Source organism: Panthera tigris, chromosome A1 (assembly GCF_018350195.1).
Source record: "Panthera tigris isolate Pti1 chromosome A1, P.tigris_Pti1_mat1.1, whole genome shotgun sequence".
Lineage (NCBI taxonomy): Eukaryota > Metazoa > Chordata > Mammalia > Carnivora > Felidae > Panthera > Panthera tigris.
In genome coordinates this window covers 144,851,702-144,878,646 of record NC_056660.1, presented here as the reverse complement: position 1 = coordinate 144,878,646, position 26,945 = coordinate 144,851,702, and the positions used below count along the sequence as shown (strand labels likewise).

Here is a 26,945-nt window from a genome sequence, read left to right as displayed (position 1 = left end):
TCACCGGCACCACCTAACTCTAGCACAAGCACGCAGAAGTCACCTTTATCCTATTGTGCATGGTTTCACTAAAATTTCATAACTCCTAAAATGAAGATTACAGAGAGTATACATTATTTACAGTAAGTTGAATAATAATGTTCTGAACGTGGTCACTAGAAATAAAAAGGAAAGGGTGTATTATTCACAATGAAATCTGTCATTATTCAATATACTGTCTTCAAGAGAGGTTTGAAGGATATAAAATTCATGTCATACTCCACAGTAAGGCAGAGATGATGCTCCACCAAAGGGGAAAATTCATTTTTGCTTCAGTGAGAAAATTATATTGTGATATGAAATGAGTGTTAATTGTTCATGTACATTCATACCAGAAACTATGCTGCCTAATTCTGTAATTTTTATTTATTCCTATGTACATTTCTATCATTTTGTGTCTTTACTAATCTCAGGAAATCTGAAAAAATATTCCAAAAATACAGATTATGGAAACTTCTCTTTACTTACATACGACATCAGTTAACCTACATGTTTCCTAAATTTTGGTTACTGCATCATACAGTAAAAAATGAGCTAAAGAATTTGAGTCGCAACCCCATAATTTTCTATGTACCTTTGAATAAATCATTTAACCCTTCCGAGCACTCAGTTTTTATGAATGTGCACAAGGATAATACCAGCTCCTATTTTACAATGTTATTGTGAGGATCAAGATACACAACACACCTAGCATTTTTTTTTAATGTTTATTTTTATTTATTTATTTATTTATTTATTTATTTATAGCCCAATGCAGGGCTCAATCTCACTAACCACCACGAGATCATGACCTGAGCGGAAATCAAGAGTCAGAAGCTTAACCAACTAAGCCACCCAGGTGCCCCAACACAGCTAGCGTTATTGAAAGGTACTACATGCCAAGCCCCATTTCATATATCAGCTTACAAACCTCAAAATTCTATGAAGTAGGTATTACTACTATGATTATTATTATCTCAAAAAAATTTTTTTTGGATGACAGAAAAAAAAAAAAAGTTAGATAACTGCAGTTTGTTAGTAGCAGAGCTGGGAATCAGAACCAATGCTTTCTGGCTCCAGACCCTGCACTTTTACCACTACGCTCTGTCGCTACCCAGGAGCTCTGTGCAAACCATAAAGCAATGCACACATATTGGTTATGCTGTTGTAGTTGTCACTAGTGGTCTCCACTAACACTGCCTAACCTAGGAGTATCTAGAATTTTGCCTTTCCTGGGTTTCTTACTAGGCTGTCCTGCTCTTTCACTCATCACTGCATGGACAAATCCCAAGTCCAGCCAAGATCTCTCTTAATCACTCCAGCTCAAGATAATCTCTGCTCTCTGATCCCTGGTAGCAGTTTTCCCCCCAGCTTTACTGAGATATAATGGACATATAAAATTGTGTAACTTTAAGGTATACAACATGACATAATATATGCATATATTAGGAAATGTTTACCACAAAAGGTTAGTTATCACATCCATCACCTCGCATAGTTAACCATTTGTATGTGTGTGGTTAGAACATTTAGAATGTACTCTCTTGGTTAACTTTCAGGTGTACAATAAAATATTGTTAATGATAGACACCATGCTGTATATTAGATCCCCAGAACTACTTATCTTATAAATGAAAATCTGTACCCTTGAGCCAACATTTCCTCATTTCCTCTACTGCCCAGCCCCTGGCAACCACCGATCTACTCTTCGTGGTGGCAACTTTTACCTCTATTAAGGCTTGTCCTTATATTGTCCTTGTTAGTAAATTTCAGACCTGTCTTGTTTCCCTCACTAGACCATATGCTCCTTGAGGGCATCATCCATCTCTGATTTCCTTTATTCATCTCTGTATTCCACAGACACCTTCATGCCTTGTGCACAAATATTTTTGAATGGTTGGATAGATGAACATTCAACATTATTTCTACAGCAATTAGCACAATTACTACTAAGAATAAAGACTGAACAATCATGATTAAAAATCACAATTTATATTTAAAAAAAACATGCTTGGGGGCACCTGGCCGGCTCAGTCAGTTCAGCGTCCAACTCATGATTTCCACTCAGGTCATGATCTCACGGTCATGAAATTGAGCCTTGCATGGGGCTCTGCACTGAGTATGGGGCCTGTTTGGGATTCTCTCTTTCTCTCTCTGCCCCTCCCCCATGTGCCTCTCTCTTTCTCTCTCAAATAAATAAATAAATAAACAAACAAATAAATAAATTTAAAAAACATGATTATATAAATCTATAGTATTAAGTAGACGCAGATAGAGTGGATATTTTATTTTTCAGTATCCAAACATACTTCCAACTTGGGAGAGAAATTCCAAAATAAGTAGAAGGCAGAGCCCCACTTCTCACCACTAAAGCCAAAGAAAGGCAGACATTCCTGTCATTCTAATGCATTCAGATGACTCTAAGTTCTACCTTTCCAATAAATCCTTTTTTGTTTATCATGGTCAGCTCCAATTATTTGCAACCAAGTATACCTAACAAATATAGCCCAAATGGTTTAAAAGACCTGCTTAATCATTATGTATTTTTAAAATTACCGGTGCAAATTTTTTAAATGTTATATATTTGTCTAGTAATTTGAGTAGAAAACAAATATAAGATATCTTTCAATTACATGAGAAAGTGTATGTATGTTGCAATCTATATTTATGAGAAATATGGCCAACAGGACAAAAAGGAGTAATTTTTTTAATGTTTGTTTATTTATTTATTTATTTATTTATTTATTTATTTATTTATTTTTATGTAGTTTTTTTAATGTTTACTTTTGAGAGAGAGAGAGAGACACACACACACAGGGCGAGCAAGGGAGGGGCAGAGAGAGAGGGAGACACAGAATCTGAAGCAGGCTCCAGGCTTCGAGCTGTCAGCTCAGAGCCTGACACGGCGCTTGAACCCACGAACCACAAGATCATGACCTGAGCTGAAGTTGGATGCTCAACCAAAGGAGCCACTGAGGCACCCCTAATGTTTATTTATTTTTGAGAGACAGAGAGAGAGAGGGAGAGGGAGAGAGAGAGAGGGAGACATAGAATCCGAAACAGGCTCCAGGCTCTAAGCTGTCAGCACAGAGCTTGACACAGGGCTCGAACTCATTAACCGTTAAATGGTGCCCTGACCTGAAGTAGGACACTTATTGAGGTAGGACACTATTGAGCCACTCAGAAGCCCCCAAAAGTACTGATTTTGAGTCACCATAAACAGTCCACATATTGTGTTAAAAACTAGTAATAATGCAAGTGATGCTATAATCTCTCATTTAAATTAAGTTAAATACTTACCTAGTGGAAGTACATACAAAACCTTCTTGAGGAATCTCTTAATCAAAAAATGTCCCAAGGGAAGCAATGTTGGGTCCACAACATACCCAAGATACCAATTTTGAATTGATACCTACCTATTCATCAGCACTCCAAGGACCAAATCACCAGATGAATATCTACGAGGTCAGGTCTACTAGTTCTGAAACAGAAGGCACTCTACCCAAAGTGTTCTGAGGCTTTGATTCCAACCTCATGGTCCAGCATCCCAGTACTCAGCATTTTGGACTCCTGGCTCTCTTCAAACCTCGGTACCTCCAGCACTTGGACCTACTATGCCATATAGAAGTACCTTGAGTATCCATCTAACTTGATCCTCTCCCTACAGAAAAGGCAGTCTCCACCTTCTTAGCATTGCACCTAATATATGGATTTAAAGAACTCTGCTTTGATGACTTTAGAGAAGGAGGAAAGCAATAACCTAGCTTCAAATTGAACAGTGGTATTTTTTCACCAGATTTAGAAAATAGGCAAATGAGTCTTTGTGCTGTGCATACAGTATGCACTCATGTATGTTTTTAAAGGCTGTTTCACATAGGACCCATTTGCCAAGAGTAAGCAAAGAAATGTTTCTTCTTTATGGAGCACAACACAAGCATCCACCTGTCTAGGAAAGCTAAAACATAGTCTCTCACAGGTAAGAAAATAAACTTACCTTTTCATGTCTTCTTCTTCGTCTCTGGATCCACTTAAAATCTGTTGCTTTTTGCGAATGTGGTGTTTTGTACTAACACAAGTTAGAATGAACCTTTTGGCTAATTAGCTCTCCCTGTAGTTTTGTTTCACATTTCTCTCACATTTTTTTCTTTAATACATTCTTAAACCAGGGCTTGATTTTTCAGTGGGATTCTATTCCCATCATATGTCCTAAGCCAGCATCTTAACTCCCCATATTGTTTCAAGCATTTACATGGTTCAACAAATAATTCTTGTTAAACATCCTCTATTGTTTGGATTTTTCAATTTGAATATCTTTGTATGAGTTAAATAGTTTTTCATTATTTCTTAATAACTTTCACTGTTTGCTCTTTAAATTTCATTTCAATCCCTAGAATCTCTTTTCAACTTACTAAAATTCATGTTCCATTCCATTATCATGGCTGTGGCTAGATTTACTAACTTATATAAATACATGAACTTCCTTAAAGATTCTCTGCAATCAAATAAGACTCTAAATTATCTGTCAAATCATTTTCTAGTTTCTGCTTATTGTAAATAATTAACTAGAATCATTTTTGCCTCGATCTTTAAATATCTCTCTAATCCAACTTTTCTTTACTGTTCAACAAGCTGCCTTAACTCTCACTGTGCTGGCAACCCCTTCCAACCCATTATCTCTGTCATAATTTGACCTCAACATATCTTTAAAAACATTTCTTCCACAGCTCATCCTAAGGAAACCTGTACTTCAAACTGGCCTCTCACTGTTCCCCAAATATGCCATCCTCTCTCCAGCTCTATAGCTTGGCACTCACCCTCCTCATCTTCTCCAATGTTTTTCCCAGCCTCTTCAGAAAAACCAACCTGTTACCTTCCCTTCCAAGCTGTTGGATGGAGCTGTGGATATTTTACTTTTATTCCCCAACGTCCTCCAACTCCATCTTTCTGTTTTCCTGCTATTCTCTTCTATGGGATGCATAGAAGGCTATTCTCTTCTGTGGAATGCATTCCAAAGATGACTTCTTGTTCCAGACCATGAACAAGCCTCTTACTCTTCTTCTTTGATGATTTACACACTGCTCTAAGTCCAAACTTTCCATTATTCTCCCTTTATTCTGGCCTTTATCATGGTTTGGTTCATACTGCCTTTGAGAGTGAATCATTCTTTGGCTATTCCTTTCTCCCTGTTTCTCAATAAGCATCCTTTAGGCGTATAACAAGTAGACAAATCTTCCACATGAAATATCTGGGTTACATTTTTAATTCTATACACTTACTCCCTGGGCCAATAATAGAATGGATCTCCAGAAAGAACAGACATTCAGTTGCTGAATGGAAGAAATGTTTCCTTCCCTATTCAAAAGCAGCCCTACTGACTAATTAAAGAAATATGTCAAAACAGTTCCCAAGAAGAACCCATATGTCAGCCAAAGAATTAAATATTTTGAAAATGAGAAGAACCACTTGGTCTATTTTTCAATAGAGATTGAGAACAAAGGAAAAGAAGAAAGACAGAGCAGGAATAAATCAGAATTCAAGCTGAAATAAATATAGAAATCTCTAGTTGTAATGAAAAGGAAAACTATGTAAGCTTAGGACTCTGGTGAAGCCCTAAGACATTAAGTACATGCCTAAGGTTTACACTACATTTCTAACACTTGCCATAAGCTTTTGACCAAAACCAAGCCCTCCAAAACGAAAAATGGGACACAAAAAGGTCCTGAAATGATGGGCAATAGACAAAGCCTTCTGCATAATACAAATACTTCTCTACCACAACGTGCTTCAAAAACAGTGGTGGAGGGGGGAGGGGAGCGCCTGGGTGGCTCAGTCGGTTAAGCATCCGACATCATGGCTCAGGTCATGATCTCATGGTTTGTGAGTTTGAGCCCCACGTTGGGCTCTGTGCTGACAGCTCGGAGCCTGGAGCCTGCTTCAGATTCTGTGTCTCCTTCCCTCTCTGCCCCTCCCCAACTTGTGCTCTGTCTCTCTATGTCTCCCAAAAAATAAATAAACATTAAAAAAAATAGTGGTTGGGGGGGCCGTTAGTGAGCACTTGAAAATGTCAGTGTTTTTCTAAGAATGGATTTCATAAACTGCCAAGCACTATTTGAATGTAGAGTATTTATTATTATTACACAGAAGGGCAGTTACCTCTCACCCACTGCTGGGTAACAAATGTATTAAGTGTGTTCCACTGCCCCCTCCAAACTTAAAATTGGAAAAGGAGTTAGAAAAAGAAGAATACTGGGAAGGACTTAGTTCTTCTCTTAAAACCATGTTACCCCCTAGGGAACTGGGATCCTAAATGCCCAAGTAGTAGGAATGAGAGGTGCTCACTCAGCAGCAGAATGTGTCATAATTTGGCTGTCTGCCTTCAAGGAGCAAATAAAAAATATGTGTTTAAAGAAGCAGGGCAGCTGCCCAGCGAGTTTGGATGCCCACCCCTTGAGTTCTCAGGACTCTTTTTTCCTTAGTCAACCACTCATGCAGTCTCTGAGAAGCATCAGACTAAAGAGTAATGATACGTAGTTGTTTTGGGTCCTGAAGTTCCTGGAGACAACAGCATCACTCTCTTCCTTATAACCCTCCAGAGCAGTTCAAATAAGACTCCATCACAAGGTTTCCATCTTTGGGTTGTATGCAGAAATGGTTAGAAATTCTTCATCATTAGTTCATTCAATAATACTTACTGATACTGTATCACAGTTGATACTGTGGGTATCAAAATGAGTAAGAGAAATAGCAAATGTCATATATGTATTACACACATGCACACACACACACGCACACACACCACACTGCTATGAATAAAGCTTATCACTTTGTAGGTTGTAGATACTCACTATCAATTTCCTTCCTCCCTCTTTTTACCTTACAGCTCCACCTTCTAACTTATTATTTTATAGGGGACAAGCAAATAAATAGTTCTGTTACAGTGAAACCTGTGATATTATATATGATATGATGTGAAATGATATGACAATAAGTGACAAGAGCAAGTGCCATGTTAGCTGAGTCCTAGGCAATAGTTGGCATGGTGGTCATTGGCCAGTACAGAGGAATAAGAAGTATTCCCATTCACAATTCAATGTGTCTGCATTTCAAGAAACACAATAAATATTTCTTCTGGAATCTAAACCATAAAAGAAAAGGTCCTATCAATTTAAATGGGAACTATTACTACAAACTGCTTTACCTAAAAAACAAAACAAAACAAAACAAAAAACAAAAAGAAATATCAGAAGAAAATTCAGATCAGAGCAGAGAAACCAATTCTTACTAACAATCAAATGGAAAAGAAATTCTAAATATCTGTGAAAAACAAGGCTAAGTGAACTATTTCTGAAGCAACAAAAAGACCCCTGAGCAAGAAATTTTATAATCATCCTCTTTCTAGGTCGGAACTCTCTCAGAATGAGACAAAGAAAAATCTGGACCTGGAATATGAGGAATACGTTAGGAATCCATTCACCACACTAACAGACATTTGTTTAACAAACAGATGGAGGGCCAGAGTAATCAGATATAACAGGAAATGGGAATGGAATAAGGGGAATACATGAAAAATTATGACTCTAGAATAAAGGGAGAAACATTTTTAGAATGTCCATTAGGTTATGTTAGCAGAAAAGAGAAAAGAAATTCCTAGAATATGATAAAGGAAAGAACCATTTTTCATGTTTCTCTACAGGAAAAAATCCAGTATGCTTTGAAAAATTAAATTTGATATTTTAATGTACCTGAATAAACACTAAATAAATTCTGGAATTTAAAAATTCCTAGGGCTCATTCCACACAACACAGAATGGGGAGGAAGGAACAAGGAATCCTGCTGTATAAAACAAATGACTTGTTTTGGCTTTCTTTCATTAAGCATAAATAAAGGGTGTCTTAAAAGTAGATAGGTAGGATCCAAGAGAGTTAGTGGGGTTTTTGTTTGTCTGTTTGTTTGTTTTTGAAGAAAAAGCAAACCATCATAAAGAAAAGATCTTGGGAAGTACACAAATTTCATTAAAATATAATCGGACTTGCAGGAACAATTACTGTGCTGTACTGTAAGGGGAGCTGTTGGCACATAAGAGCAAAGTGCACATATGAGCTCATCCACCGGCCTCGGCAAGACCCACTTCCAGCTAGAAGCAGTCATGTTTCAACACCTCCGATTCCCTAATGCTGACAAGCTAAACAACTTGTTTTGTCTCTGGGAGCTCTTCTCTGGTGATTAACTGCTTATGGTGAATACTAATTATATGAAAGTACAGTATTGAAGAAGCGGTGTCCTATTTCCTCTACCTGCAGCCTTGATATGTCTTTGAATCTAGAAAGGTACTGGGTAGACACACTGCAAACCAAAAACAAGAAAAATATTTCCCTCCCCCATGGTAAATAAATGTATCCCCTTCTACTTTTTAGTATAACAGAGTTCACTGGCAAGAACCCTACTTTAATGTTTGGACTCCAAACCAAATAGAATTACAACATAATAAAGTGGGTGTTTTCAAGGCCTTTAATAATCATATGGATAAACCTGCAGCAAGAGTTCACAAATTAGTAACTATCAGTGTCCTCAATTCCCCATGTCCCATGTTGAAAATTTACCCCAAATTGTCACTTCTTAGGAAGTGCACCTCAGATTAAAATCTTCTCACCAGGGAGTCTATGAGAATTTGTTCTTGTGTTTTAAATCCTAAGTGCTTGTTAAACCGCCAACACTGCAAAATTAGAGACCATTAAACAATATAAGGCAGCAAGTGATTAAATCTACCAAATACACATTCAAAGCAGCTTAAGCTACTTTTTAATTAAAAATAAAATATCACTGGCTAAATTCAGATGTCTTAGCTATCCAGAAAAAGTTAGAAGGCTGTTCAAAATGCAAAATGCTGCAGATAGGCCATATAGAAAAGGAGAAATAGGGGAAAGGGTAGGCTGGGGAGGCAGAGGCTTGCAATGCAGATCCGGTTTAGGCAGAGGACAAGAAGGGGGGAGTCCTCATGGCACTATGGCTTTATCAGCCAAGTCCTCAGAGGAGACAGGGTGTTTCACCTTCTTTGGCAAGGAGAACAAGTTGAGTAACAGCATCTCAGAAAGCTTAGGCACTGGAGATGTATAGATGGTCGAAGGAAATGTTAGTGCTATTTTTAAACATAGCTTGAACTAACTGATAAACAGTTCCTGAAATAATTATTAGCAATTGGGAAAGGAGGCGTGGGGGCTTTTGAGTTAATGGAATCGCTTACATTGAAAGAAATTTTTACTGTAAAGTTAGAAGTATATAAACATTGTAGCTTTAAGTTGTTCCTACTTGTTTAAAGAAAAGAAAAAGGGCCAGGGGGGCTTAGTCAACGTTGGGCAAGAGGCCAAGAATCTGAAGATCAGACTTAAGGCTGGGATGATATCATTCACTCTGAAGTCTTGATACTCCTTCTAAAGCATGAGAAAATTTACTGGTAAAACCTTACCTCACCCACACTTTTCTTATTTTTAACTCTATTTTTTTTTTCCTCTCAGGAATAATTTTCTAAATCTGCTTTCTGCCTTACATGTAAATGTTATGAATTTACATTTAGCTTCCGACATGGTCTTACCTAAAAAGCTTGCCCTAAAGTAAAGCACAGGCACTTGGTAGCTACAGGAGTATAAAACATGATATTCATATTTAATCACTTGGCTTCCCGTTGTGGTCTCAGTCACTTCAGAATCATCCAGGGGTAGTTCTAAAGCCTCCTGAAAAAAAAGAGAGAGAGAGAGAGAGAAACAAAATGTGTTTGTCATTTAAAGAAAAAAAAAGTACATTGACATAGAAAGGGAAAAGGGGAGGTTTTCTTCTGGCAAAATAACAGTTAAAAAAATATAGGACTATGAGGTAAGGAAAAGGGAGTTTCCAACATTAATGTTTAACATTTGAGTCGTGGGTAAATAGTAAAACCAGAAAACATTAGCATTAAGTAATTCCAGATTGTTTTTGAGAGACAAAGCAGCTCTGGGTAAAGAAACAGGAAGGGGGGAAAAAAGGCAAAAAGATCTATTGCAACAGCAACTCTGAAAAATCTTTACTGTACAATTTTAGCAACAAGATGATGGCTATACAAGCTACCTTCTTCCCTACCTGTGAAAGCTAAAAACATCCTAACAATTGAACAAGAGGCTGTGAAATGTCCCTAAAGATTCTATTGTACTTGCCAAAAAATGATTCATTGTGTGCTGAACAATTCCCAGTTCCATTTTGAATAAGAAAGTTATTTTGCAAGAGGTTGAGTTTGTTAGGTACATTTCAAAACCTGAGATGAGTCTGTTTTCTTTATTATTGTGCTATCGGTGGTATATTTCTACAACAAATCTTGATATTTATAACAGAATAGATGGCAAATATTAATGTCAACTTAAATACAGTTTTTGTAAGCTGCCATCTAGCCAGCTCACTTCTCACTTATCATTCCTTACTGGTGGATTTTTTATTATTTGTGAGTGTTTCTGAGGAATTTATCTTAATGTTTGGAAGCAATTAATTGGACATGTTGAGTCAGAATCTGGTTCCATCCACACTCACTTATTTATTTGGACTGAAGAATTTCCTTTCAAATTAAATTAGTAAAAGGAAAGAAGCAGGTTGGTTTGGCTCATTTCTACCTCTCATTAAAACAGTAACAACAATGAACAATTGGAAAGAGTTACAGGAAAGATTTCAAACTTTATCAATAAGAAATAAGGTTTCCTGTGGAGATAAGTAAAGCCACAGACTGCTCTCCAGATCCGTATCTGCTTTACTAATTCCCCACTCACAGTCAATGCATTGGGGGAGATATTACACTGGATAAATCACAACCTAAGATACGTACAAAATAGTTTTCACTATACTCCAGTAAACACTATCAATTAAACACAATGAATTAAATAACCAGAGACAAATCACTGAAATATATATTCCAGATACAGAGAGTTAATCCAGTGGCAAGAAAGAGGTTTTTCTGTTTGTTTATTTGAACTGTCATTAGGCAATGTTACCTGTACCTCCTTTTAAAGCAGTTCTTCAAACCAAATTCTTTCTTTTTGGTCAAAGATTAGGTTGGTTAGCATTTATTTATAATTTCTTTTCTTTTTTAACATTATAAAGCATCATGTCTTTGTGACAAAAAAAATAATTGCAAACACTGCACAAGTACATAAAAAAAAAAGGGAAATCCCCGTCACCCTAGCACTTCTACACCCCAGGTATGTAATAATTTTTAACAGATTAGTGTATACTTTTAGAATTTTTCGCCTACAAACACATTCACACACATACACCCACTCACCCACCCCTGATTTAATCACAACACATACACATATTCGTTGATTAAATCATGGGCATCCTAGCATGTCTGCCATGTCAGTACTATAGATTTTGCTCTTTCTTTTGATGGCTTCACTGTATTCCAATACATGACTGTGCCATAGTTTGTTCAGTCATTTGTTTTAGTATGTCCATATTGCTAGATATTTTAGGCTGATTATAACTTTCTGCTACTACAACTAATAATTCAATACATATCTTAGCACATATATCCTTTTATACCTCTTTTTTCTGTGGTACAGATTCCGAAAGGGGGCATTATTTTAAGAAAGGGTATGTGCATTTTAAGTTTCAATACATACTGCCAATCTATCCCCAGAAAAAAAGGCTGTATCAATTTATATTCCCAGCAAGAATGTAGGAGAATGTCTTTTCCATATCCCGTAAGTACTTGAACATTATTTGTTATTAATTTTGCCTATGTGCAAAATTAATGAATTTTTTTTATTTTTTCATTATTTTAATTTTTTTCATTATTTTAATAGAAATAATGACTTTTTTTTTTTTTTTTTTTTTTTTTTGTGAGAGAGAGAGAACGTGTGAAAGCAAGCAGAGAGAATCTTAAGCAGGCTCTCCACACTCAGTGCAGAGCCTGACGTGGGGCTCGATCTCACAAACCATGAGATCATGACCTGAGCCGAAATCAAGAGTCAGACACTCCACTGACTTAGCCACCCAGGGGCCCCTGATAAATTTTGAAACATCATTTTTTGGTTGTAAATTCTAGTTTCTTGATTACTAGTGAAAGTGAACATCTATTCATATGGTTATTGGCAATTTGCATTCTTCTTTGATTGCCCTGCTCTTATCCTTTTGCCTATTTTTCTAATATCTGGTTTGCATCTGTCTTATAAAATTATATATACTCTTTGTATATTAGAAATAACATTACTGGATATAGATAGATCTCTCTGCATCATAGAAAAAACAAAGGTGTGCAAGGATACGTGTGATATGTATATGTACGTATATAAATATGTACATGCAACATTTTCATTCAGCTTTCTTTTTAACCTTGTTTCTTATATATTTTATCCTGAAGATTTTTTTTTTTTTTTTACTTTTATGTAGTAGGATCTGTACATTTTCTCTTTGCAGCTTCTGAGTTATCTGTCTTCATTAAAAGGCCTCCTACTTAGGCAAACCATAAGAGCCTCTTAAATACAGAGAACAAATTGAGGGTTGATAAGGGTGGGGAGGGAGGTGGGTTAAACAGGTGATGGGCATTAAGGAGGGCACTCTTTAGGATGAGCACTGGGTATCATATGTAAGAGATGAATCACTGGGTTCTACTCCTAAAACCAAGGCTACACTGTTAACTAACTTGACAATTAAAAAAGAAAGGCCTCCTACTTCACCCCCACCTCACTCCCAAAAATTATAAAAATGTTAAATTTTATTCTGCATACAAATACATGTTTTTAAATTTCATTTAGATCATTAATCCATCTGAATTGTATTTTCGTGTATGGTGTGAGGTAAGGATTTTTTCCAGATGATTTCTAATAGTGCATTCTTTCCCCCATTGTTTTTTAATGCTACCTTTACTATAAATTAAAGTGTGTGTGTGTGTGTGTGTGTGTGTGTGTGTGTGTGTGTGTGTGTTTGTTCCCTATTCTTCTGTATTGAACTATTTCTCATCTTAGACCATCATTGTCCAATTCTTAAACAAATACTGAATTGGGTTACTAATTTCTACATAAAACTTCAGATACAGACTGTCTGAGACTCAGTCCTGCTAGGGAGGATGAAATTCCTAGAAAGAAGTTTCCTTCACCTAAATTCAAATTCAACACTCAGGTATGCGTTGGGGCTGATGCCAGATACATGCCAGTAGTAATCAATTGGGCATAAATCCAGTTTCTCTGGAACAGTTAGGAGACCCAAGGAATAAGAGAGAGGGGACAGAACACACTTTCTGAAGAGCCATGAGAATTCTCACTGTAACCACTGTTCTCATCAGCAGGATACCTCTGTGGGGATTGAAAGCTTGAGCACTCTCCTCATTGGGAGTGCTGCTATGTCTCCCAGTGCTGCTCTAGCTGCTCTGGGCAGCTAGCTATGGGCAAAGACATTTTTGCATCCTTAACTCATATTAAATGAATTTCAATCCTTGACCTGTGTCTGCTAGGATCCTTACATCATTCACAGTCACTGTTATGACGCCCATGCAAGTGTCATGCAATGTGGAAATCTCAGACTTCTACATCTTTTCTGCTTTCCCTTCCAAAAGTACCAAATGGTTGTAGACTACGGTTCTTGCCTTATTCATCTTAGTATTCCCAGAGACTCTAACACTGAGTTGAGAACCACAGTAAACAGTACTTTCTAATTCAGTAGCAGATCTGTTTCTTCCCATCTAAGTATTCTACAACACACTTCATAGATAATTCACCAGCAACACTGTCCCCACAACAAAGTCTGAAAAGAAGTAAATGGTGGAGTAAAAATGCAAAAGATCACCAAAAAAATAATAAACAAATGGCAAATAAAGATGTTTAACATCATTAGCCATCAGGGAAATGCAAATTAAAACTACAATGAGATATCACTGTGTATCTATCAGAATGCCTAAAATAACAAATAGTGATACCGTCTAATGATGGTGGAGATGCAGAGAAACTAGATCTTTCATACACTGCTGCTTAGAGCATAAAATCATATGGCAATTTCTTATAAAACTAAACATATAACTACCATACGACCCACCAATGTACTCATGAGCATTTATCTCAGAGCAATAAAAAACCTGTACACGAATGTTCATAGCAGTTTTACTCACAACCGCCCAAAAATTGAAATATATCAAAGGTCTTTCAATAGGTCATGGTTAAACAAACTGTGATACATCACACTACTCAGCAATTAAAAGAGCAAACTATTTTGTTTTTGCTTTCACTTTTTTTAAGTTTTTAAATTTTAATTCCAGTATAGTTAACATATAGTATTATATCAGTTTCGTGTGTACAAAATAGTGATTCAACAATTCTATACATTACTCACTGCTCTACATAATAAGTGTATTCTGTAATCCCATCACCTATTTCCCCTACCTCCCTCCTGGTAACCATCAGTTTGTTCTCTACAGTTAAAAGTCTATTTCTTGGTTTGCCTCTCTTTCTCTTTTTTTCCCCCCACTTTGCTCATTTGTTTCTTAAATTCCATATATGAATGAAACCATATGGTATTTGTCTTTCTCAAACAGCCTTATTTCACTTAGCATAGAACTCTCTAGCTCTATCCATGTTGTTGCAAATGGCAAGATTTCATTCTTATGCAATCCCTATCAAACTACCAACAGCATTCTTCACAGAGCTAGAACAAACAATCCTAAAAATTTTATGCTATTACAAAAGATCCCAGAAAGCCAAGGCAACATTGAAAAAGAAAAGTAAAGATGGAGGCACCACAATTCTGGACTTCAAGTTATATTACAAAGCTGTAGGTTCAAAACAGTATGGCACCAGACAAAAATAGTAACACAGATCAATAGAACAAAAACCCAGAAATGAATACACAACTACATGACCAGTTAATCTTCAACAAAGCAGGAAATAATATCTAATGAAAAAAAGACAGTCTCTTCAACAAATGGTGCTGGGAAACCAGGACAGTCACATGCAAAATAATGAAATTGGACCACTTTCTGACATCACACACAAAAATAAACTCAAAATGGATTAAAGACCTAAATGTGAGACATGAAACCATAAAAATCCTAGAAGAAAATAGAGGTAGTAACCTTTTTGACATCAGCCATAGCAACTTCTTTCTAGGTATGTCTCCTGAGGTAAGGGTAACAAAAGTAAAAATAAACTAATGGAACTGCATCAAAATAAAAAGCTTCTGCAAAGTGATGGAAACAATCAGCAAAACCAAAAGGCAACCTACTGAATGGGAGAAGATATTTGCAAATGTTGTATCTCGTAAAGGGTTAGTATCCAAAATACATAAAATACTTATAAAATTCAACACCCCAAAACAATCTAATTAATAAATGGGCAAAAGACATGAGTAGATGTTTTTTTCAAAGAAGACATACAGATGGCAGACACATGAAAAGATGCTCAACATTACTCACCGTCATGGAAACACAAATCAAAATTACAATGAGATATCACCTCATACTTGTCAGAATGGCTAAAATCAACAACACAAGAAACAGCAGGTGTTAGGGAGGAGGTGGAGAAAGGAGCATCCTCTTGTACTATTGGTGGGAATGCAGACTGGTGTAGCCATTCTGGAAAACAGTATGGAGGTTCCTCAAATAGTTAAAAATAGAACTACCCTACAAGCCAGTAATCACATTACTGGGTATTTACCCAAAGAATACAAAAACACGAATTCAAAGGGATCCATGCACCCGGATGTTTATAGCAGCCTTATTTACAATAGTCAAATTATGGAAGCAGACCAAGTGTCCATTGACTGATGAATGGATAAAGGAAGATGCAATGTGTGTGTAGTACACAATGGGTAGTGCAAACATTTTAACAATATTTACTCTTCCAACCCATGAGCTGGAATGTTTTTCCATTTCTTTGTGTCCTCTTCAATTTCTTTCAACAATGTTTTATAATTTTCAGAGTACAGGTCTTTCACCTTTTTGGTAAAATTTATTCCTAGAAACTTTATTTTTGGTGCATTTGTAAATGGAATCATTTTCTTAATTTCTTTCTTCAACTTTGCTATTAATGTATAGAAATGCAACAGATTTCTGTACATTGATCTTATATCCTATGACTTTATTGAATTCATTTATCAGTTCTAATAGTTTTTTGGTGGAATCTTTAGGGTTTTCTACATATATATCACATCGTATAGAAATAGTGAAAGTTTTACTTCTTCCTTACCAATTTGGATCCCTTTTATTTCTCTTTGTTATGTAATTGCTGTGGCTAATATTTCCAATACTATGTTGAATAAAAGTGGAGAGAGTAGACATCCTTGCCTTGTTCCTGACCTTAGGGGAAAAGCTCTCAGGTGTTCCCCACTGAGCATGATGTTAGCTATGGGTTTTCCATATAAGGCCTTTATTATATTGAGGTATGTTCCCTCTAGACGTATTTTCTTATGGGTTTCTATCACGAATGGATGTTGTACTTTGTCAAGTGCTTTTTCTGCATCTATTGAAATAATCATATAGTTTTTATCCTTTCTCTTATTTTTTTTAAATTTTTTTTTAACTTTTTTAATTTATTTTTGAGACAGAGAGAGACAGAGCATGAACGGGGAAGGGGCAGAGAGAGAGGGAGACACAGAATCGGAAGCAGGCTCCAGGCTCTGAGCCATCAGCCCAGAGCCCGAAGCGGGGCTCGAACCCACGGACCGGACCGTGAGATCGTGACCTGAGCTGAAGTCGGCCGCCCAACCGACTGAGCCACCCAGGCGCCCCGATTTGGATATATTTAATTTGATTTAAGAGTTACTAGAAAAAGAAGTCACATGCACTTTTATTTTCTTCAAAATGTTGCTATGTCATTATATTAGAAGATACCTGTGTTTAGAAAATTACATTCATTCAAGGAGCAAAAAGATTAAGTGGTTCACGTTAATTATAGAAACCTTGATTTTACTGAATTCAATTAACAGTAAGTTTACAGTGATCTCTCATTTAGAAAATCTGATATGAATTAAGCTTTACAACTAAATCCCATTAAAGAGGGATCATGGTGAAGACACTTCATAGATATTTTATTGAAAGCAAACCCAAATAGTGTGTTGGGCTTAAGAAATGAGATCCATATCTCTATTTAGCCTACAGGAAAAAGTAATTGAACGAAGAAAAACTTTCTTCTATCACTAAAAATATCTATTACTATTACTGAGCAAACCTAAGTAACGAGCTTTATTCATAATGTCCCCTTGAGGAAAAGAGAGTCTATTTGTTTATCTTCTACCAGTCAAGTTTTTTATTCAAACCTAACATTAACAAGCCAGAATCATAGCCAAGAAGCCAAAGAGTGACAAGGGGGCAGTGCTGGTTCAGAGGCAGTCTGTAGCTGTATCCATCAGTGGACACATAAGCCATCTACAATGGCTATGTAACAAACTTCATTTAGTTTCCTTCCTTCTTCCTTCCTTCCCTCCTTCCCTCCCTCCCTCCCTCCCTCCCTCCTTCTTTCCTTCCTTCCTTCCTTCCTACCTTCCTTCCTTTCGGAGAAAGCACACATGCAAGCTAGCAGGGGAGAGGGGCAGAGGGAGAGGGAGAGAGAGCATCTTAAGCAGGTTCCACATGGAGCCGTGAGGCAGGGCTCCATCTCACAACCACAAAAGATCATGACCTGAGCCAAAATCAATAGTCGGACTCATAACTGACTGAACAACCCAGGCACCCCTCATTTGATTTTCTTGAGCCAACAGCTTTTAATGTCGTCAGAAGTGATAAAAGCTGATGAAAGCTTTTTAACAAACCACTGAAAAGTCAATTCCTTAAAAAAGAAAGAATTTCAACTATTAAAACATTTAAAGTGAATTATAAAAATAATCTAGGTGGAACTCTAAGTAAAAGCAGGCCTTTTTTCCATTTCACTTGTTTTAGATTGGGGTGATCTTTTCACTATCTTCACTCCTAGAATGACTTTTTTCATGATCTCTGTGGCTTTTGAGTGACTCACAACAACCCTTCCAAGTGATGGCATTTTTTCAACAATTGTAAATGTAGTAAGTGGTGTGCAAGAGAGGGTTAAACACAAGGCAGACATCTATCTTATAGTACCCAGGGTGAACAACAAAGGGTGGTCACCAAGATGATCCCAAGAATAGCATCTCAGTGATGCTCCCCCTGTTTCTAGGTATATTATCACTACTACTCCTGATTTTTTTTTAAAGGAAAAAAAAATACATGACTCTTTGCTCTTCCAGCTTCCACATAGGGGAGGGAATTAGCATCAGCATGGCCAATGTGGGTTCCTACTGAGATAAAGAATCTGTCTCCTGTGTGGGATGAAATCCTCCTCTGCAGCCTGGCAAGCTAAAGGGCAAGGCAGGAGGGAGGGGACCCAGAAACCCACCAAAGCACATCTGGCAGCTTTCTGCATGCTTACAGTTGTCTCCATAGTGCTTCTTAGGCCCTACTTCCTTTAGGACTGTGCAGGAGATAGCAAGGCAGCTTGAGCCTGAAGCTGGACAGCTAGCAAATCGGATGAGTTCAAGGCTGTCTCTTAGACTCCATGCCAGAGAACAGAGCTCCCCTGGGGGGAGGGAAGAGTAATAATGTTTAATAGCACCTATCATATGCCAATGACAATTAGCCCTTACATCAGAACAATATATAAATAACATTGTTTTCTGAAGAAAAAAAATCAGAAGGGCTTACAAGGACTTCTTTAAAGAAAAGGATGGTTCTCCTCATCTACGTTTTAGGATTGCTGAGCAGCTACAAGCAAGAAGAGTTAGCAGGATAAGGGATTTTAAAATCAGAAATCCCTAATGGCAATCATGACTAAACGGAGAAAGGGAAAGACTTTCACCAGTATTCTAAGCTTTGGATCAGTCTAACATGTTCAGAGTTTCCCCTTTGCATGTTACATAAGAAAGACCAGCATAAGAGGCACCTGGGTGGCTCAGACAGTTGGTTAAGCGTCCGACTTCAGCTCAGGTCATATCTCACGGTTTTTGAGTTGGAGCCCTGCATCGGTCTCTGTGCTGACCGCTCAGAGCCTGGAGCCTGCTTCGGATTCTGTGTCTCCCTTTCTCTCTGTCCCTCGCCCGTTCTCTCTTTTTCTCTCTCTCAAAAGTAAATAAACATGACCAGCATCAGTTTTTCTGCTTCACTCTTCAAGGACCATCAGATCTGGGGCGTAGGGAATGTTATTAAACATTTGTGTTCTCAGGCGCCATCCCCACACTGTGCCTTTGAACTCAGCACTTCTGGGATGGTTTACCTTGTTTACAACATTCCAGGTGATGCTAAAGCAAGTGGTCAGCAAACCACCCCAGTGGTTGCCTCACATATACATGAAGTGCCTACTTTGGGATTCTTTACTTTTAGAGTCTATGGGATTACAGTGCCAAGAAAGCCCAATCACCAAGACTCAAAACTGCAATAAACCAGCTTGGCTTCACTGGCTGCTCATCTATGTCTTAAGGAATATCACTAGCTCATTGGTCTCCTTTCAGTGGGATCCTATGCACCTCTGTTAAACTAAGACATCAGTTCATCACCCCCACTCAAGGTACAGAGTCTCTGGCCTTTTCCTTTATCTCCTCCTATCCAAAAAAAAATCCTTCAGTTTTTCCTTTTTCTTTGAATTAATTCTTGCTAAAAATATCAATGGCCATTAATGGCTTAGTATGGTACTCCTTTATTAATTATTACATTCAATTGCAGATCTGTAGCTGATAGCCTTAATCACAAGGAATCTTTACTAGTGGAATTCGGGGTGCCAAAAGGAAGTAAGTTTTGCACCATGCATGTAACCACCAATGCGTAAGATGTGCCTTAAAAGCCACTCTATGTTTTAAATCCAGAGTCAGAAAATTCTTCCCTGTACTACAGGGTAAATCAGTTTCAACTAGATTTACCCTTGCAGAGAATTAAGAAATAAGAATCATCTTTTATATAATATACTCTCAAAATTATGAACCAATGTATTGTCTTCAGAATTCTCTTTCCCATATTAAACAATCCTAGTTCTTTTCCTTTTTTTTTTATATCCCTGATTCCAGAGGTCTGCAAAAGCTTTCTTAAAGAGTCACAGAGCAAATATTTTAGGTTTTGTGGGCCATAGGTCTCTGCCATTGTAGCGTAAAAGCAGCCATTAGCAGCATGTAAACAAAAGGACTGCAGTGAAAACTTTATTTACAAAAACAAGGTATGGCCCATAGACCTTAGTTTGCCTACCCCTATGAGTCCCATCTTAAGGCCTTCTTTAACTTCATTTTATTATACTTTTATAAGTAGTAAGCAGAACCTTATTAAAGGAGGTATATCTCCATTTGGTGAACTTCCTCCCCCCTTTTCTACCTTCTTTTCCTATCTTAGGATGTTACATTAGATGTCCTGTGGGGATAAATTCTGAGCCTTAAAAGAATGATGATAATTGAATCCAATAGGCTGAAGTTTGGCTGAAGCCATTTTCTAAAGCAGAGATAGCACTACTCTAATTTAAAGAAGTGAGATTTTTAAATGTCTTGATGAATAAACTGCAAATTCCTTCAGCATAAGAATGAACTTCTTTACTCAAATCCAGAAATGGGTAAATTTCACTGCCAAAGGGTGAAAATGATAAGGTCTTGATAAAGAGTCCCAAAGGCAAGCATTGTAGTAATTTCAGAGGGCTGTGCAGGCTCTCTCACCATGTGCACAAGCAACAGCACATGTAGGAACAAGCAAAGATCTAGTCTGCAGGACCTCCCAGTAAGCCAACAGCTCATTCCACTTCTTCAAGACCGTGTCTGGGTTATGTGGATGTGAATACAGCTCTATTTGTTTGCTTGTTATTTTTTGTTTTTGTTTTTGTTTTTGTTTAACCAGGACAATCCTTAAAAAGTTCTACAGGTATCTGCACCATGCACCAAGTCCTGTGATTGTGCCAGGACAAGTCGTGGGGTCCCTTGTAAATAATATTATTTCAGTAGCAATGAGAGCACAATGAAAGTTCTCATCTTTCTACTGGGGTGTAAGAATACATTCAAAATCAAAGATAAAAACACTAGATATTATGGAAACATAGTATAGTCAAATGTGGAAAAGGGTACGGAATTTAAAATTAGATCTGGATTCAGCTCCTGGCCCTGCCACTCAAGGGATAGACAGGTCCCTTAATCCCTCTGAGCCCCAGGTTCCTTACTTGATAAATGAAGGCACTTTCCTCCCACTTGTCCCTTGTTTGAAGTACATTAAACAAGACAGAATGTAAAAATCTGACACATAGTAGGTGTAGGGATTAACTTATTCATTCATTCATCACCAAATGTTAGAGAGTATCTTCTGTGTTCTAGATCAAAAGTCAGGAAATATTTTCTTAAAGGGCCAGTTGGTAAATATTTTAAGCTTCGTGCGCCACATGTCTCTGTCAAAATCACTCAGTTTCGCATTGTAGCACGAAAGCAGCCTAGACAATATGTAAATTAAGCGTGGCTTTGTTCCAATAAAACGTTATTTATGGCCACTAAAATTTAAATTTCATATAATTTTAATGTGTCATGAAACACTATTCTTTTTTCTTTTTCAACCATATAAAAATGTAGAAACCAATCTTAGCTTGTGAGCTGTACAAAAATAGGCAGCAGGCCATAGTTTGCCAACCCTTGTTCCCATACTGTCCTAGGATCCAGGAAGAGAGAGAAGAACAACAGATACTGTGCCCTGAAGGGAAGAAACATGTTAAACAGTCACACAAATAATAATAAAATTATCGTCATAATAAATGCTACTAGAGAAAATGCTCATAGTCCCCAGAGTGCATATAATTTTACCACATCTATAAATTCAGTGTGTAAGATTTTAACCTTTTTTTGTTTCAGCTCTTTAAAGTATAAACCAATTTATGTAGCACAGACTTTTTAAAATTCCTAATCACTATTTCCCAAGGTTTACTTTTAGTTCAATGACCATACCATCCACCTAGATAGATTTTTTAACCTTTTTTAAATGTTTATTATTTATCTTTGAGAGAGAGACAGAGTGAGATCAGGGGAGGGACAGAGAGAGAGATAGAGACACAGAATCTGAAGCAGGCTCCAGGCTCTGAGCTATTAGCACAGCCCGATGTGGGGCTCAAACCCACAAACTGCGAGATCATGACCCGAGCCAAAGTTGGATGCTCAACTGACTGAGCCATCCAGGCACCCCTAGAGAGTAGATTTTTGTCCCCACATTCACCAGATTGCCTTATCACCTAGAATGTGTCACCTCTAACCATCCAATCTTCTTCCTGACAAATTCTTCTTAGAGCCTACTAAAAAATCTCCTTTGCTCAGTCGGTTGAGCATCCAGCTCTTGATGTGGACACAGGTCATGTACTCAGGGTCATGGGATTGAGCCCCGAATCAGGCTCTGCACTGATAATGTGGAGCCTGCTTGGGATTCTCTCTCTCCCCCTCTATCTCTGCCCTGCTCACACACACACAAATGCTCTCTCTCTTTCTCAAAAAAAAAAAATCTCCTTTCACACTTCATTCTGCACTTTCTCCTGCCCTCAGCAATAGTTTTGACAATGTCCTGCACATTTTTTTTCTCAGCTTTACATATACTCACAAATATGTGCACACGTGCACAATGTGTGCGAACAGAGCACATACACATTCACTCACTAGTGATTACTAAGCAACTACTATGTGTTAGGCATGGTGCTGCCACTGGAAAGATGTTGGTGAACAAAACAGACAAGGTCTTTGCTCTCAAAAGAGTTTATAACTACAGGAATTATAATTATTTCATTAAAGTCTTGCAAATATTGTAAGAATGTAAGAAACCATCTTGGGGCCTTATCTGGTCTAGGGTCAGGGAAAGGTTTCTCCTGCCATGGCACGCACACATCCTTTGGAATGTGAGTGCTTCATCGAAGGCAGGGCTTATGCCTATCTTGTTCACTCAGGTATCCCAGGCATCCTGAACAACACCTGGCAAATAAGAGACTTCCAATAAATATCTGTTAAGTGAAACAAATGAATGAAATGAGTAAAAATGTTCTGTTGTCATTTCCATCCTATAAATCAGAGGGCTCTACACTTTTTTTGAATGTGACTCCAGCACTCAAAAAATGTAAGCACTCATCTTTAAGATGTGCATATTTACCTTGTGATCAATTATGAACATTTGTTTCTGTATATTACATATATTATAAAACACGTTAAAATTGAAAACCTCAGAAGACAAATATGAAGGAGAACTATTTTTCTAATAATTATTTTACTTAGGGGGTGATCTGGGCACTGGCAGAAGCAGCCTTCCCACTCTGTGCTTCACTCTGAGCATCAGAGAACTTTCACTGGCACCCTGCTCTCACCTCCTCTTTGGACTGCTTGACCATTTGGCACTCAGCTTTCTGGGCCAGTGGCTGAGGCTGAATGAAATTGCAGAAATGTTGATTTTAAGGTACCAGTTGCAAAAGTTAGCACCTCATAATGGTCACACACATAAACAGCAGGCAAATGAGCACACTGTTCCTTGCCTTTCATTGGGCTGCCGGCTCCAGAACCAGTGCTGTCAAAAAGCCAGGAACCAATCCTGACAGTCCTGGACAATCAGACAGCTGGACACCAAATGGCCAGATCTCACCTGCCCAGCAATCCTGCCTCTCTCTCCAGCACTGGGGGCACTGCCTCAACTCAAAACTGACTCTGAAGGACCTTTCTCTTCATAAAGAATCCCATTCTAGTCTGCACATAAACAAAGAGCCCTGGGTTCCAAAAGTATAATCAATACAATAAATAAACTGTTCTAGAAAAACATAGTTATTTTATTTATTAATGGTGCAAACACCTTTTTTGCCAGTAATATTTTGATAAAACCAATTTGATTGAATTTGTTGCAGTTGTTTTATTTTGTTTTGTTTTAAATCTTAATTGTGATATGGCATTCTAAAGTTCTGGCTTCAGTTCTTTTTCCATTTTTTTTTGATAGGTGATTTTAATAACTGCAATAGCTGAGGAAGATGTACAAATCCATGTGTAAGAAGTTCAGTAGTCCCCCCTCATCCACAGGGGATATGTTCCAAGACCCCCAGTGGATGCCTGAAACCTAGATAGTACTTAAACCATATGCATACTACAGAGTTTTCTCCTATAAATACATAACTATGGTAAAGTTTGTTTTATAAATTAGGCACAGAGATTAACAATAATAACTAATAATAAGTAGAATAATTATAACAGTCTACTGTAATAAAAGTTATGTTAATGTGGTCTCTCTCTCTTAAAGCATCATGTTGTACTGTTATCACCCTTCTTGTGATGACAGGAGATGAAGCGAGGTGAATGACATAGGAACTGTGACATAACATTAGGCTACTATTGACCTTCTGAGGATCTGTCAAGAGGATCATCTGCTTCTGGACTGTGGTTGAAGGAAACCAGACAAAGCAAACACCAGATAAGTGCAGCTTATCCTTAATGACTGGATGTACTTCATCCATGACACTGACATTTCAATCTCCTCTAGCTTTAAAAGATTTGTCTTCATGTTGTAGATGTTTTTCCGTGAGTTGCTAATCAACACAAATAGCTTCATACTATTGGCAAGCACAGCATACAGATGGGTTGAGGGTCATCTTTAACAACAGTAAATATAAACCCTATCTCAAGTAATCTTAATTTCAAATTTGGACAGCTAATTTGGATCTGATATAAGATCTGATCATATATTTTTTTACATACTGCCGGGTTTTTTTTGTATGTTTGTTTGTTTGTTCATTACGGTTTCTTTGCAGGAATCTGTAGAGCCCCTAGTCTAACAAGTAGGAGATGTGTTAACTGAAACTGGACAGCATCATCCTGGTAAATCCAGGGCACAGAAAACTGAAATGTATAACAGACACCTGAAGGAGTGAAGGCAACCACTATCAGCTCTTTCCTATCGTCTGGCTCCCACTATGCCTTTTAGTGTCTTGAGAAACATACAACATCGAGTCTTCTGACACATAAATTGTATGAAGACTCAGCATGAGGCCATGCTCAAGTATTATAAAGCTTCATTAAAAAAATAAGTAAGTAAAAGTAAATATAAATAGCAGTTCAAACGTTATTTCCTACATCTCAATGAACTGTTTCTGCACACTCTCTGGGGTGCATGCCTCCACTTAAAAAACTCTATGCTGGTGACCTAACCCAAAGTTAAAGAAAATATAAAGAAGACAAATTTTATCCTTGGCATCCTCTACATCTATGGCTTTGTTTTCCTCTTTCAGCACAAAGCTCCCAAATTCAGCCCTTCTGATTGGATCTTCAGAGCAAAAGAACCTACTAAATTTACCAGTAAATGTTTCAAGCAAGACTTGTTAATCCAACCAAGAAGCTTTGCCTTTGAAGAGAAGTTTGCCTCAACAGGGGAATCTTAATGAATCACCATTCACCATGCAGTTTCGGTAACAGAGAACATGACACGGGGTGGGGGGCAATGATGGCTTCCCTGGCACCTTTCAGAACACAGCCTGTGAATGACTGCCTACTGACTGAGAACACCAGCCCTGCCAAGGACCGTGCAAAGGGGCATGTGGGCATCACTAGTGAGTGATCTGTCTCTCAGGCAACAGAAACTGCTCTGGGAAGGAACTATATACATTTGACTTCTAATTGCTGGATCCCCATTTCTCCCTGTTATCAAGCCTGGGCATTCAACCACTTTTTCCATTTGCAATGGTAATAATAAATCAACATTCAACAGAAGTTTCCAAAGAAGAAAATAAAAGAAGCTTAAGCTGGTAATACTGAATTAATGTATTTTCCTGGTTACTTACAATGGTAAAGCATTATTTGCATAGTAAGAAAAATGCTAATTTTATTAAAGTGCTATTCGATAAGGCTTTCAGACTAACTTGCAGAACCCTAAAAAATTATACAGGGTGACTTGATTTGTCAATTCTAACCTCTTTGGAATCATTTGCCTGCACAGTTGCCACACTTGGAAGAAAAACCAAATCCAGAACTGACTTGTTTCCTAAATGAATTGGGAAGTTGTTGTTAAAAAGCATCTGCTACTTTACTGCATTCATGTAAAAGCATTCTTGTGCGGCTATAACGGACTATTGAGCAGATGTTTTAGAGCACTCTACTCACAGCAATACGTGTATCATAAAAAAGATAAGGAGCTACAACGTAATTAATGATTTCGGTTCCTCTATAAATGCATTTCACTTTTTTAAAAAAAAATGGATTTAAAGTTGTGTCAAGAACCTCAACTTTTTACTCAAGCAATTCGCTTGCAAGAAAATGAACACAAAATCATTTACAACAATAAATAACGAATGGTCAGACTCAGCCTGATACCCAATGTGATGAAATCTGAGGTTATAAGAAAGGCTTCTCTAGACCAAATCACCCTACGACCTCCCTGGGGATCAGCCAGATAATTAGCCACTGGGTATCAACTTCTTTGTGTTTTAAATGTCTTCAAGTCAGGAGAATATGTTTCTTCAAGCCAGAAGAATATGTAACACTTAAAATCATTATGAGCTAATTTTTTAATCTTAGCCAAAACTTTCAAACTGGCAGTTGGCTCACAGCATGGCCTGTAGAAGCAGAAAACTACAGTATCAGGAAGGCCAGGGCTGTGTATAAACTTCAGCCATGGCAGTTATAAATTGGTAACATGTTCCTCTACTCCGATAAGATCCTCTAAGTTATGAAATTTAAAAACATGAGAAACAGTGGTTAACAACTACATCAAAGTCTGTAAGAATATTCTTCTTCAATCCAAGCTCCAGGCTCTATTTGGAGTCCATGTCTTAGAGTGGATTATTCCCAGAGTAGACCTTGAGAGGAAAATTTGAGTGCAAGTAATCTATTTGATGAATGATTTGAGGAGCACCAGTAAGGGAGTAAGGAAATGAGGCAGGATGGGAAAGAAAGCAATACAAATGTGGGCACTGGGGCTCATTCGAAATGGAAACATCTGGGGGGCTGTATGGAACACACTGCACACTTGTCC

General features: G+C 37.6%; 1 protein-coding gene and 1 long non-coding RNA gene across 14 annotated transcripts in view; one reads left to right on the top strand and one right to left on the bottom strand.

Moving 5' to 3' along the window:
- ATG10 (autophagy related 10) overlaps positions 1 to 26,945 on the bottom strand; it is a 259,908-nt gene that overhangs the window by 97,314 nt on the left and 135,649 nt on the right. For all 13 annotated transcript variants that reach the window (XR_006218746.1, XM_042989422.1, XM_042989439.1 and 10 more), the window contains one exon: positions 9,609 to 9,747. Coding sequence is in view for 12 of the 13 variants with exons in the window: in XM_042989422.1 (XP_042845356.1) it covers positions 9,609 to 9,747 (139 nt within the window). In the remaining variant the exon portion in view is untranslated. The remainder of the gene's footprint in view (positions 1 to 9,608; positions 9,748 to 26,945) is intronic.
- On the top strand, positions 24,358 to 26,206 carry LOC122239566. The gene is made up of 3 exons (XR_006218763.1): positions 24,358 to 24,499; positions 24,730 to 25,005; positions 25,207 to 26,206. It is a non-coding gene; the product is annotated as an uncharacterized LOC122239566 (long non-coding RNA).